Source organism: Takifugu rubripes, chromosome 12, assembly GCF_901000725.2.
Source record: "Takifugu rubripes chromosome 12, fTakRub1.2, whole genome shotgun sequence".
NCBI classification, from domain to species: domain Eukaryota; kingdom Metazoa; phylum Chordata; class Actinopteri; order Tetraodontiformes; family Tetraodontidae; genus Takifugu; species Takifugu rubripes.
Window position 1 is genome coordinate 12,371,115 of NC_042296.1, and position 12,926 is coordinate 12,384,040.

General features: G+C 53.5%; 2 protein-coding genes across 4 annotated transcripts; one reads left to right on the top strand and one right to left on the bottom strand.

Annotated features, from left to right (window-relative positions):
• Nucleotides 1-1,161: 1,161 nt before the first annotated feature.
• On the top strand, nt 1,162-3,228 carry LOC115251658 (protein S100-A1-like). Of its 3 annotated transcripts, XM_029844640.1 has the most exons (4): nt 1,162-1,267; nt 1,942-1,988; nt 2,269-2,422; nt 2,620-3,228. In XM_029844640.1, the coding sequence occupies exons 2-4, from the start codon at nt 1,975-1,977 to the stop codon at nt 2,791-2,793; spliced, it is 342 nt and encodes a 113-aa protein (XP_029700500.1). In that variant the 5' UTR covers nt 1,162-1,267; nt 1,942-1,974; the 3' UTR covers nt 2,794-3,228. The 3 variants fall into 3 exon arrangements, with proteins under 3 accessions (XP_029700500.1, XP_029700501.1, XP_029700499.1); XM_029844641.1 differs by lacking the exon at nt 1,942-1,988 and having other exon boundaries at nt 1,224-1,267; XM_029844639.1 differs by lacking the exon at nt 1,162-1,267 and having other exon boundaries at nt 1,318-1,988.
• A 3,526-nt stretch (nt 3,229-6,754) lies between these two features.
• LOC105417216 (SH2 domain-containing adapter protein E-like) lies at nt 6,755-12,420 on the bottom strand. Its single transcript, XM_029844638.1, has 6 exons — nt 11,974-12,420; nt 10,877-11,004; nt 10,059-10,271; nt 9,219-9,423; nt 8,048-8,167; nt 6,755-7,587 (listed from the first exon to the last, which is right to left on the bottom strand). Exons 2-6 carry the CDS (start codon nt 10,908-10,910, stop codon nt 7,404-7,406), a joined length of 756 nt encoding a protein of 251 aa, XP_029700498.1. The 5' UTR covers nt 10,911-11,004; nt 11,974-12,420; the 3' UTR covers nt 6,755-7,403.
• Between the last annotated feature and the right edge of the window lie 506 nt (nt 12,421-12,926).

Consider the following 12,926-nt stretch of genomic DNA (forward strand, 5'->3'; position numbering starts at 1 on the left):
CGTCCTGGCAACATTAATCTTTCTTCAGCTCCACGCTCGCACCACGATGGAGATCCCCTGGACTCCTACTTGCTTGTCGCCCGACGTGCCATTTTGTTAATTACCATTTAATGATGTGTAAATTGTCTCGCCATCAATAATGCAGCCTTGCGAGAGCCGCGAGGCTCGCGTTGCAGCCCCGCTGCGTCATAGGTCAACCCTGCGCACCGTTTGGGCGCTCCGCGACGACACCTGGCCGCTCTGCAGCGAAACCAGCAGGACAAATAAAAGTGGGTCATGTGATCACCCCGTCCCGACACTCCCATGCAAATAACCTTCCGTTTGCACTTGTCTGCTCTGCACGCTGCATTTCCTGCACGCGCTCCTACTAACTCTGGATATTTGAGGGCTATTTAGACTTTTTATAAGAGAATGTTTTCTAATTAAGGTACTTAATCAATTATAGAAACATATCATTCCTGCACCTCCTGCGTAGAACAGCCGTGTGCGCTCCTTCCTGTCAGCCAGGTGTGTTTTCCTTCGGTGCTCTGTGGATTCCGACAGTTTCGCTGCTGCCCCAGTCTGACAGTTTGAACCCCACCCAGTCTGAACCCAGCACAGAAATTAAAAAAAAATAAAAAAGCATGCTGGAACAAAATGGGGATTAAACCAAGGAGTGTCACGTTTTCACCGCCAGACAACGAAATCTGGGGACATTCTGGGTGGAGAACCCCCCCCCCCCGCCTCGCAAATGTTTGTGACCGTGGAAACGTTCCCGGCCTGTTGTGCAAGAGCCATCATTGCGCGCCGACGTGCTCCGTTTGTGTCCCGCCGCCGTCGGCGACGCCACCGCCCACGAGGGTGTCGGCGCCACGCGCAACGCCGTCCCGTGTTTGCATATTCTGTACGTGTAATAACTAATAATGAATAAACTGTGATAGTAACAGACGCCTGTGCTCGTGGCCTCTCTCTGTGTGTGTGTGTGTGTGTGTGTGTGTGTGTGTGTGTGTGTGTGTGTGTGTGTGTGTGTGTGTGTGTGTGTGAGGGAGAGAGTCTATGTAGATTCTCAAGAGAGAGAGAGAGAGAGAGAGTCAGGGAAAGGAGGGCGAGGGAGGACAGGGCCAAGAAGAACTGGAGACGATGTAAATGAGTGTGTGGGGGGGTGGGGGGGGGGGGGGGGTTGCTAGGTGATATTTAAGCCCCTGGTACGCTCGCGTCCGTCCATCTCTGCCACGACTCAACACGGCGCCTCTTGCCAGACAGCAGGAGGATTTCCATCAGCAGCCAGGTAAGACCCCACGCCACTTCCCCCTCCGGGCTCTCCTGGATCAGCCGGGGGGCCCGGCGGGCCGCAGGGGAACCGTCGCCCAGCGAGGACGCGGCCGCCGCCGTCTTGGTTCCGTGGTGCTGATTCATTATCGCCCGTCTCCGTATCATGCCGCCGTGTCATCAGCCGTGGAGCTTTTCCAGCCAGCTACTGTCCGGTCTGACCTTTGACCTCGGAAACATAAAGAAGCAGCGGGTGACGGGTCATTGCGTAATCAGGCCCCGGATCCCCGGGCGCGAGCCTCAATGTGGGCGATGGAGCATGAAAGCGAACGAGTGTCAGCTCTCCTCGCCGTGCGCCCGCGCTGCCGCCGCTGCCTCGGGTTTCTGAATGCGAGATTCCGTTTCACCGCTTTCCATTTCGGAGCGATAAGAACGCCGGCGCGTCGCAAATGGACGCGGCGCTGATCCATTACTCATTCATCTTACACGTGCGATAAGCCAACGAGGACGTGTCCTACACGGCGGGGGGGCCTCTGAGCATCCTGTCGTGGCTGGACGAGGACGCCATCGCGCCAACGGCCACGAATACACCAGGACAGATGGCGTGACTGGACACCTGTGATGGGATGGACGTCATCCTGGTTACAGGAAGTGTTCGCTGACAGTGACATGTGTCTGTCTGTGTGTGTGCAGTCTCTCCTCGAGTCCAGCGCCAGAAGCTCCAAGATGCCGGACACAATGTGTGTAAGACTGTTGGAAAAGTGTTTCCAAACGCTCTCCTTCATCCTCCCACTCCTAAAATCTAACGACCCTCTGGATCTGACAGAGGACGTTAGCAAAGGAGCCTTCTCTCCTTTCCTTCCCTCCTTTCCTTCCCTCCTTCTGTCCCGCTATCACGCCGTCTCAGAGGTGGCTTCGCCCGCCGCCGCTATGTGTCGCCGCGCATGCGATGGCGGGCCGGAGCGGGCGTCCTGTGGCCGGGACTCACCCGTTTCTCTCCCCCCTCTGGTGCCGTTGCAGCATGTCCAGAGAGCCCAGTTCCGACCTGGAGAGCGCCATGCAGATGCTCATCAAGACCTTCCACAAGTACTCGGGGAAGGAAGGTGACAAGTACACACTTAACAGGGGAGAACTCAAGGAGCTGCTACTAGAGGAGCTGGGGACCTACCTGGGGGTGAGTGTGTGTGTGTGTGTGTGTGTGTGTGTGTGCGTGTGTGTGTGTGTGTGTGTGTGTGTGTGTGTTGGCATGTGCTCATACACTCCAACACAAGTTCCAACAAGTTTGTGTAGAGAAGTATGAATGCAGCGCGACTCCCCCCTTCCTAAACAACCCCCCCCCCCCCCCCCCCCTCCTCTTTTTGCCGCTGTCAGAACTCCAAAGACAACGAAGCCGTGGAGAAGGTGATGAACGACCTGGACGCCAACAACGACGGCGAGGTGGACTTCACCGAGTTCATCATCCTGATGGGCGCCCTCACGGTGGCCTGCAACGACTTCTTCCTGGAGTTCAAGACGGACGACAAACCCAAGGGGCAGAGCAGCTAGACGCAGACGAGAGGCGGAGGCTGATCGCAGGGCGGGGGCGGAGATGGAGGCCGGGGGGGGGGGGGGGGGCACAACACGGACATTTAGCATTAGCGTTCTTCCTCTGCATTTGTTCCATACGACAGCACATCCAGAGCCGCTACTCACTCACCTGGGTGCATCCCAACAGCTTTCAACCCAAATAAAGCAGATCTGGCATCTCGGAATGAGGCCCTGGAAGGAAAGGAAGTGGGAATCTGGCGCACCAGGATGCGCTCTGAGCATTCCTGGCACAGGAAGAATCTGTGAGAGCATATTCTGTTCCAGCTATCGCCATGTGTCTGCATGGCCACGACCCTCTGCTGCTCTTATTTTGTAATCTTCTTGTCTCTGTCTGGGTGGTGACCGACCGGAGGGGAGCGACATTCTTCCATATAATAAACTTTGGCTTTTACCCAACTATTCGCTGTGTGTGTGTTTGCCTCAAGTGTTCACCGGGGATGAATCGCCGCACCTGGAAACGGCGTCGAGCGCCGCAGAGAGGAACAATGTCAGCAAAGCCTGGAGTGTGTGCTGGCGTCTGAACGTGTGTGTGGGCGCGCACACGCGCGGGGGTTGTTGTGTGCGAGTGTGTATTGGGGATTCCCACAGAGTAAACTGCTCCAGCTCACACATCCTGCCAACAATATCCTGCAAGTCTTGTTCCACTAGATATAAACTGACCCAGATGTTTGACTTGGATCGGCACCGGAAGAGAAACGTCCTCAAATGAGAGAGGACGGAGGAGAAAAGGGGGGGAGGTTAAGATAACGATGCTTTGTGTGTGTGTGTGTGTGTTCCTGTACTTGTTGCATAGTGAGTACCAAAATCTTCATTCCACTAACAAAGTGAGGACCTGTTTTCTGGTCCTCACAACTTCAAAGGCAGGTGAGCTTTGGGTTAGTTAAGGTCAGGGGGTTAGTTGGGATGGTTAGGGTCGGGGTGAGGGGCTGTGGAATGCATTAGGCCTGTGAAAGTCCTCACAAAGATAGAGGTACAAGGGTGTGTGTGTGCTGGTGAGTGAAAGAAGCACAGAGAGGGTTGAATTCAATTTATGGAGAACATTAGTCAAGTATGTAACTTGGAAAGCAGCAATATAATCACAGAGGAATGTTCAAGTTGCTGTGACTTTTAGCACACTTACTGTTCCGCAATGTCTCTCTCTCTCTCTCTCTCACACACACACGCGCACACACACACACACAGCAGACCAACATCTGTCTTCCACCTCGTTGGATTTTCCATCTGGTTCTCACTTCATACCACAGAAGAGGAGCAAAATCGCAGATTTTCTTCTTCTCCTTCCCTGGAAATGTCCTCCTGCTCTAATAATCTCAATCCCCCCCCCCCCCAAAAAAGAAAAAAAATCCAGGTCAGCGAGTGTCGGTGGGCGGGGCTTCGCCCTATCTGCTTTCATTCCTGAGCCCTCTGTTCTTCCTAGCCCTCCTGTGATTGGCTGCTTTGAATATCTAAGCTTGATGTGTGCAGACGGTGGACGAGTAAACAATCCCACACAAACTAGCGCAACACTGTTAACCCTGACGTAGCCCGAAGGCTAGAATAAAGAAAAACCTGTTTCGCCTGTTTCAAACTATAAACCAGCGCGGTCGGGCTAGCGCATTAGCCCGAAGGACCAAAGAAACTCATGAAATAAGACGTGTGCGAACACAAAACTGTGCACTACAGGTGCACAACTGCAACCTCCTGCCTCTTCCATGTGTTCGCCAACGCGACATGCTAAACGTGAAAAGCTAAGCCAACACACGCGGCCTTCAGAGTTGCTCAATAAGCACCGATCAGAGGAAACTGCTGCAGAACTAAAGTGCAATAAAAATGTCCGGCTTGTAATTTAGCACCTGTGATATTGGCGGACCGGATACGGCCTCGGACACTCTCACTCTGCATCCCAGTGGCATTTTTTTGTGAACGTGTCACCATCATCCGGCCCTGAAGGTGTGATGAAGCGCCTCCTTTTTAGCCGCGGTTGTTTTCCCAGCTTTGGAGAAACAATAGCCGGAGGACGTCCTGCAAACAGGAAAGGAGGAAAACTCCCAAACACGCCTGTTCGGAGCAGCTTCAGAGGTAGAGAAGCGTTGCTAATGGATCGGCCACGCTCGCTCATGGGGGGGGGGGGGGGGGGGGGGGGCAGAGGTGAGCGGCAGAGCTCCTCCCTGGCACCGGGCCTGACGCCTCCGATAAGGCTGACAGGAACACTTGGGTTACCCAACGACGCAGGTCAGGCGACACCGAGATGTCAAGCCGTGGCGTCAGCCTGGAGGTGATCCCGTCACGCTGGGACGGCTGAGACGGTGCGGCCGGGACGCCAGAGTAGGATGACACGTATGATCATATCGAATGAGGGCCACAGTCGTGTGGATGGCCCCGGGTCACCTCATGTTTGATTCCCTTTCCAGGCTCGCCGCCTCTTGGTGGGGAATTTGAGAAGGCCTGCCTTCCTCAAGTTCCTGAAATCCATCTGGAAGGCCGGAGGGAGACCTGGTGGACGTGAGACAGGACGCAGGTGACGGGCAAAGTCCTCGCTCGGGAAGGACGAGCCCCACGAGTTCCCAGGGAGCGAGCGGGCGACCCCGTCTGCTGCAGCGCCACGCCGACGAGCTGAGGGAGTCAAAGATTCCAGCTCGGGCCAAAATAAAACAAATTTAGCGGTAAAATTCTCATTATTACAGCCAGATTGTTTCGTTCGGTGTAGAAACTCGAGGCGTTTGTTCTGATACGAGGCCGAGAGACGCGTCCAACCTGCGTTAGGATTCAATCTGATGCCCAGAAACCTATCAGAAATATCTGATGTCGACTTTTTAGACTAATGAAATTAGCCGCCGTTCACGGAGCTAATCAGAAAGTGATCAAGCGGTGACAATGTCCCCCCTGAAAGACAGGGAGGGACAGATGAGAGACGGGTATCATCCTCAGGTAACACCGACATAGGAAAGTAAAGAGGAGCCGGGAGCGATACCTCAGAGAAGGAGCGGAGGGTGGAGGGCCGGTGTCAGATGCCCTTCTGGCCCTTCACATTGACATGCATGTAATGACGCTACTTTGTCTGTTTTAAGTGGCGCTTCTGCATCTTTCCGCGCTCTTCTTTTCAGCCACACACCTCCCTCGTCCTGCTCCGAGTCCTCCCGTCGATGCAAACCGGGGGCCTCTGCAGCGACGCGCTCCACTCCAGCCTCTCGCAGTATCATCGAACCCCCATTGGAGGAAGCAGAACGCGAAACTTCCAGACGGTTCCCCCAAACCGCCGAAGCCACCCTCGAGGCCTCTGCTGTTAAAAGATTTACTGCGCGCAAGAATTCCTTATTATTAACAGCTGCGAGGGGGCCGCAGCTTCCTCGGGGGGGCGAGGAGACGCTTCGGCGTTGGCCTGAAAACACACCCTGACTGGCTGAGGTTGCCAATTATTGACAGTCGGAAACTTATGAGACATCTCGAGCGTTTAGGTTTGGATGTTTTTTGGGGAGGGGGGGCGGTCGTAAACAGTCTCAACGTCTCAACAATCCCGCTCCGTGTTTTCAAAAAGGCAAAGGTGGGAAATGTGGCGCAGGTGCCCCGCCTGATGAATCTCTGGGAAGGACGCAGGAGGCCATATCTGCAGCGGCGCCGTGTTTTGTTCCCGCCCGGATGGGAGTCGTCCAAATGAAGCAACAAATCTCGGTGACATTTAAAACAAACAAAAGATTAAAAAGGTGTCGGGGAGCCGGTGACATTTCACTGAAATGTCTGCGTTCGTGCAGCTTCTTTGTTTGGTATTCCACTCTGGGAGCTCCCCGGGGACCCGGGGCCCCCGAGTTTGCCGGAAAGAACGCGATACGATGAAGAGAGAAGCAGTGGAAAAACTGACAATGAGTTCTTAGGGTGTTATCAAGAAGAGCCTCAGATTTATCTGGCAGAAAGACGGTAAAGTGAAGCTCAGACGCAGCCTGGATTCCTGTCATGAAATGCACTGTTTATTGTAATTGTCCTTCGAGAGTTGAAGCAGGATGAATCACTCAAGTCTTCACAGTGCAGCAAATAGCTGAAAACAACGCCCTGATTCACAGTAGACATCATCAAGTCTCAGTGGTTGCACACAACTGACGAGTGCAAGGATAGAGGTGGTGAATGTGCTGCTCAATGCAAAGAGACCCTTTAGTTTGTCTCATTAACCTTAAGGATAGTTAGGGCCTGGGTGTAGTGATTCTGAACATCCACAAGGGGGTGCAAGAATCCCACACGATGATTTTCAGTCCACTTCTTGTCTTTCTTCCCTGTAAATTACAGTTTAAACTGTTAATAAATGATGTGCAGCTTTGAAGTCACCCCCAACAAAAGAAAAAAAAATCACATTTGATAATTATAAATGGCTCCTCTGATTGCTTCGGATTCACACACTTAGCTTTGGCATTAGTGGTACATTAAGATCAGGAAACGAGGGTGGTGGACTGCAAAGTTTAACAGAAATTAACAGAATTGCAACAATGACTCAACCTGACACAGAAAGTAAAACTTTAAAGAATTAAAAGAGGGGTGTAGGGGGAGGGCAGGACAGTGGAAGTACAGTACATATCATCCAGATGTGCGGTGAGCGGGGGGAGTCAGTGGACGCGGGGCACCGGGTGGAGCAGGGTCATGTGCTCGGCCCCGTTGAAAGGCAGCCGCTGAGTGCAGTAATGGTGCACCACCTCCGGGATGCTGGGAAAGACGCAGCTGCTTTGGTCCAGGGTGTAGCTGTTTTCTTTAGTCTGAGCCACGATGATGTGGACGCAGCCTTGGCTCGTCCTAAATCACACAGGAGGGAAGAAGAAGAGAAAACAGACAGTTTTACCGACTGCAGCGGGCTCTCGGTCTGTAGACGTCGGTGTGGGGAAACAGACCCAGATTAATCAAAACCAGGTGTTGTTGTTTGCTGACCAACTTTAAGATATGTGTTAGAAAGACCGTTGTTAATAAAACGGTATTATTGCGCATTATTTTGATAAGATGCAACAGAATAATGTTCAAAAACGCAGGTTTGGAAGATTCCGGAGCCAAACGCTCATCTGTAACATAAAACATACCATAATATAGTTCTCAAATATTACTACAATAGACATTGAATAAGTGTGTAACTAAATAAATAGATTCCGTTTCAACATGTTGCAGTTGCAGCCTTTTTTTGTATCATGGAGCCTCAGTTGCTTTGGACCCCAGTTCAAAGCGGAAGTGGATCCTTTCATCTGTACTTGCGGGGGACACTCACTTGAGGGCGATCGAGTATTTGCTGCTGTCGGACTCGCTGTTCCGGACCAGGAAGCTCGCCTCCCTGCAGGGCTGCAGCTGGAGCTCCGCCTCCTGCCGCGTTACACACCCGTGATACCAGCTGAGAGGAGGAGGAGGAGGAGGAGAAGGAGGAGGAAGAGGAGGAGGAGGAGGAGGAAGAGGAGGAGGAGGAGGAGGAGAGGAGAGGAGAAGGAGGAGGAGGAAGAGGAGGAGGAGAAGGAGGAGGAGGAGGAAGAGGACGATGAGGAGGAAGAGGAGGAGGAGGAAGAGGAGGAGGAGGAGGAGGAAGAGGAAGAAGAGGAGGAGGAGGGAAGAGGAGGAGGAGGAAGAGGAGGAAGAGAGGAGGAAGAGGAGGAGGAAGAGGAGGAGAGGAAGGAGGAGGAAGAGGAGAAGGAGGAAGAGGAGGAAGAGGAGGAGGAGGAAGAGGAGAGGAGGAAGAGGAGGAGGAGGAGAGGAAGAGGAGAAGGAGGAGAAGGAGGAGGAGAAGGAGGAGGAAGAGGAGGAGGAGGAGGAGGAGAAGGAGGAGAAGGAAGAGGAAGAGGAAGAGGAGGAAGAAGAGAAGGAAGAGGAGGAGGAAGAGGACGATGAGGAGGAAGAGGAAGAGGAGGAGGAGTAGGAAGAGGAGGAGGAGGAGGAAGATGAGCAGGAGGAAGAGGAGGAGGAGGAGGAGGAAGAGGAGGAGGAGAAGGAGGAGGAAGAGGAAGAGGAGGAGGAGAAGGAGGAGGAGGAGAAGGAGGAGGAGGAGAAGGAGGAGGAAGAGGAGGAGAAGGAGGAGAGAAGGAGGAGAAGGAGGAGGAAGAGGAAGAGGAGGAGGACGAGGAGGAGGAAGAAGAGAAGGAAGAGGAGGAGGAGGAGGAGGAAGAGGAGGAGGAGGAGGAGGAGGAAGAGGAGAAGGAAGAGGAGGAGGAAGAGGAGGAGAAGGAAGAGGAGGAGGAAGAGGAGGAGGACGAGGAGGAGGAAGAAGAGAAGGAGGAGAAGGAGAAGGAAGAGGAGGAGGAAGAGGAGGAGGAAGAGGAGGAGGAAGAGAAGCAGGTCAAATCAACACACCTCATTATCAAATATCAAAGCAGCTCTGGTCCCTTTTATTGCTCCGCCCCCTCCTCACATACACATTAACCCCATGAATCCTGGCTCTGATTCAGCTTCCTGACCTCTGTTTCTCCAGGGGCAGCGACGGGTCGACGCAGCAGAACTCCGCATCGGTACCGGACGTGGGGGAGGACCTCATCATCTTCTGAGTCCAGCTCTTCTGCCTCAGATGCTGCTGCTGCTGCGCCGGAGGTCGCTGGGGCTGGCGAGGGAGCGTGGCCCGGGCCGCTTCATCTCTGGCCGGCCGCTCGGCGCCGTCACACTGTGCTGGGGAGGGAGGAGCGATGAAAGAGGACGTGAGGATGCAGGGAAGCGCCCGGCTGGGAGCCTCGGGATGAACGCAGCGTTCATCCCGAGGCTCCCAGCCGGGCCCAGGCCTCCAGTAAACAACGCCAGAAAAAGGCAGTTTGATGTTTCATGTAATGGAGTCTGCTGTTATACAGGGTATAAATAGAAATGGGACGGCTTGTTTTACTGAGCAAAGGCTCCCGCACCGAGGCGGGAAAAATCTATATTTTACTATTTTTCGGTACTTTCTTTGTATATTTCAGGTTTCCCCCATTCTTAGCTCTACAGAAGCCTCGAGGCTCAAAAATAGGTCACAAACTCAGAATTCTTTTCTGAAAATGTGTCTTTTTTTGTATCATGGAGCCTCAGATAATTCCGATAATAATACTCTAATGCTAAACTCTATAATAATACTCTATAATAATACTCTATAATAATACTCTAATGCTAAAACTCTATAATAATACTCTATAATAATACTCTATAATAATACTCTAATGCTAACTCTATAATAATACTCTATAATAATACTCTATAATAAAACTCTATAATAATACTCTATAATAAAACTCTATAATAATCTGATGCTATAAACAGTGAGAGGGCGTCTGTACCCGACAGGGTTCGGCCGATGGCCTCCTTCCGCTCCCAGGTGGGCTCGTACTCCGCAGGACGATGCGGGTCCAGCTCGGGCCGCGGGACCACCGTCTTGTCCTCGCAGCTTCCCTGGTACGGGGGCGCGGGCTGACCTTCTGCTGCTGCTTCCTCCCCCACCTCTGCCAGAACACACACCTTCAGGAGGTCCTTGGAGCCCCGGCGTCGTATCTCTGCGGAGCGGGACGGAGTCAGGGTTCGGATTCACGCTGTCAAGCTGCTGTGGAGCCGCACCGCTGCCGACCCAGCAAACACTGGATTTTAATTATGGACCGCCCCCCCCCTTAACGTGGCGCCGTCCCTTAACTGTCACCTGCTGAATAGACTGAGAAACGGCGCTCTGCCCTCGCAGTCGTTACAGTCACATCATCCTCGCCCAGCAATAAAACACGCTCACATCCAGCGCCGATTGTGTCGCCCTTGTACGGAGGGACAATGGAATGATGGAGGGAAAGGTCATGCGATTGGATGACAGAGCGACACGCTTCCTCGAAGCCGGGAAACTGTGATAAATGGGCCTGACAGGCCCGCGGGGGGGCGGGGGGCGGGGGGGGGGGGGGGGGGGGGGGGTCCAGGAGGTGGAGGTGAGGGGGACAATGAGAGCCAGCTTCCTTTTCAGAGAATAGCACCAGGATACGCAGGCAGGAAAGAGGAAGCAGGAGCAGGAAATTACACCCATTGTCCAAACGCCACGCAGTTGCCATGGCCACCCGGGGGGTACGGGGAGCGGCGGGGGGGGCCGGTCCCGCTCTGACTGGACGCGCTTTCGGTGGCTTACCGGTGATCATCTGCTGGGCGTCGTAAGGCTCCATGTACCCGTCGTTCTCCCCGCCTCGCTCCGCCTGCCTCTGCTCTCGGGTCTGCTGAGCGTTCGAACGGGTCTGCGTAGTCCTCAAGAATGATGACCTGGAAGAAGAAACAGCCTTTTAAATCACCGGGGGGGGGGGGGGGGAACAGGCTTTTAAATCACTGGGGGGGGGGGGGGGTCGTTCCTCCTTTAACCTTTGAGACCCGTTTCTATTTGTTTGGTTTTCAGATTGTTACAAGTAGTGTTTGGACCTCTCCACCGCCACCCCCCCACTGCAGCACCAGTATCACTAATGTTGCTGTAAAAAGGCTGGGGGGGGGGGGGGGGGGCACCTGGGGGCCAATGACAGGTTGCTGTTAAGCAGCAGGGGCGCCTGAACCCAATCAAGAGAAGATTGAGGCTGGCGGAGGGGTGAGAGAAGGAGATGAAGGTGAGGGCTCACGTCTTCATCACGGCTTTATATTCAACCTGGCCGGGGTGGGGGGGTGAAGGTGGTGGTGGTGGGGGGGGGGGGGGGGGGGGGGGGGGTAGAGGCAGGCAGACTGGAGGAGCAGACAGATAAAAGAGATAAAAGGGAAGCAGACACCGAAACCATGATATCGCTTTTGGGAGGCTGGACGGGGTCACGGCTGCTTCACTGTCAACACTCGTCATGGATGAGAGGACGAGCGCTGGGGGGGGGGGGGGGGCTCAGACGGTCCCTGAGGACGCGGCTGATAAAAGCCGACGTCCATGGAGAAATAGGGAAAACTGGCTCGTTGGGACAGACGTGATCCACCCTCCACTTTGAAACAAAGGGAACTCGTGAAAACACGCTTCTCTAACACGTGACGTCCTTCGACTCAGCAAATGTTTAGATTAAATAAATGTGATGTACAAAACTATGGATTCCCCCACACACACACACACGCACACACACACACACACACACACACGCGCGCGCGCACACACATATAAAGCCAAAGTTTACTTTTTTAAATAAAATAGACTAAATAACAGAAAAACCTCTCTTATAGCGAACTGAGCAGAATATTTAGAAGATAAATCTCTATTTAAATGTAACTTACAGCTTCTGTCCTGCACGGAACCGCTTTCTCCGCCTTCTCCGCTTTCTCCGGTTCTGGTACCACTTTGTTGGTGATGCTGCTGCAGTTGAAGTTGGGGCTTTTGTCCAGCGTGTCGACCCGGATCAGCCGGTTGATGTAAGCGTTTGCAGAACTCTTCGGAGGTCTGTGAGGCTCCTCGTTCTGCGCCTCGGCTTTGGAGTTCTTGCGGCTTTTCCCGGGAAGCAGATTGTCCCAAACTTTTCCATCTTTGGGCGAACTCGAGCCGCTTCGACTCGAATCCGCCGCCGAGTTCTTTCGGTTTTTTCCGGACAGGAGCGAGCCCGCACCTCCGCCGTCGGGAGAGGAGGATTTGTGCTGGACCGATTTGGAGCTTGACGTCTTGGTACCGATGCTGAGCACAAGCCCGCCTCTGTTGGCCCTTGGCTGGGAGCCCGATTCGGACACTGAGCGGATCTGTCGGCGGCCGTTCTTCAGATTTATGGGGAACTCCTTTGAACCACTTCGCCATGGTCGGTGAGGGGGGAACAGTGAACTTGTGCGCCTACTCCGATACCTTTCAGCACCGTGCGGGGCCCCAGAGACGCACCTTTCCAGGGTCCCAGCCTTCGCAACACAAAGACTTCCGTTGCTTATTCTAGCAGAGAGAACGTGCGGACGGAATGTTCCCCACATCACAAAGAAGAAACAAAGAAATCTCTGAAAGCCACTCAATTATTTAATTAAAAAAGGCTCATCCTTTAGGTGCGGGGGCAGCACAAACGCGCTATTTATCCCATTTGGGCGTTCTTACACCTGTTCTGTTTCCCGCTCGAATAAAAAGTTTCCGTTCGGCTGAAGATAAAATGTCTTCTTTGTGAAGGGATCCGAAATAATGTAAAGTTCTTCGGGCTTCCGAGCTGTGGTCCCATCCCAGAGCGGCGTTTCCCAACCTTTCCGTGGAAGTGAGCTCCGGA

Coding starts and splice junctions, on each gene's coding strand:
- LOC115251658 (XM_029844639.1), top strand. CDS start 1,870: ATGGGATGGACGTCATCCTGGTTACAGGAAGTGTTCGCTGACAGTGAC. Junction 1,989..2,268: donor TCCAAGATGCCGGACACAAT/GTGTGTAAGACT, acceptor GTGCCGTTGCAG/CATGTCCAGAGAGCCCAGTT. Junction 2,423..2,619: donor AGCTGGGGACCTACCTGGGG/GTGAGTGTGTGT, acceptor TGCCGCTGTCAG/AACTCCAAAGACAACGAAGC.
- LOC105417216 (XM_029844638.1), bottom strand. CDS start 10,910: ATGGAGCCTTACGACGCCCAGCAGATGATCACCG. Junction 10,272..10,876: donor CGCCCAGCAGATGATCACCG/GTAAGCCACCGA, acceptor CCCGCTCCGCAG/AGATACGACGCCGGGGCTCC. Junction 8,168..9,218: donor CTGCCCCTGGAGAAACAGAG/GTCAGGAAGCTG, acceptor TCCTCCTCTCAG/CTGGTATCACGGGTGTGTAA.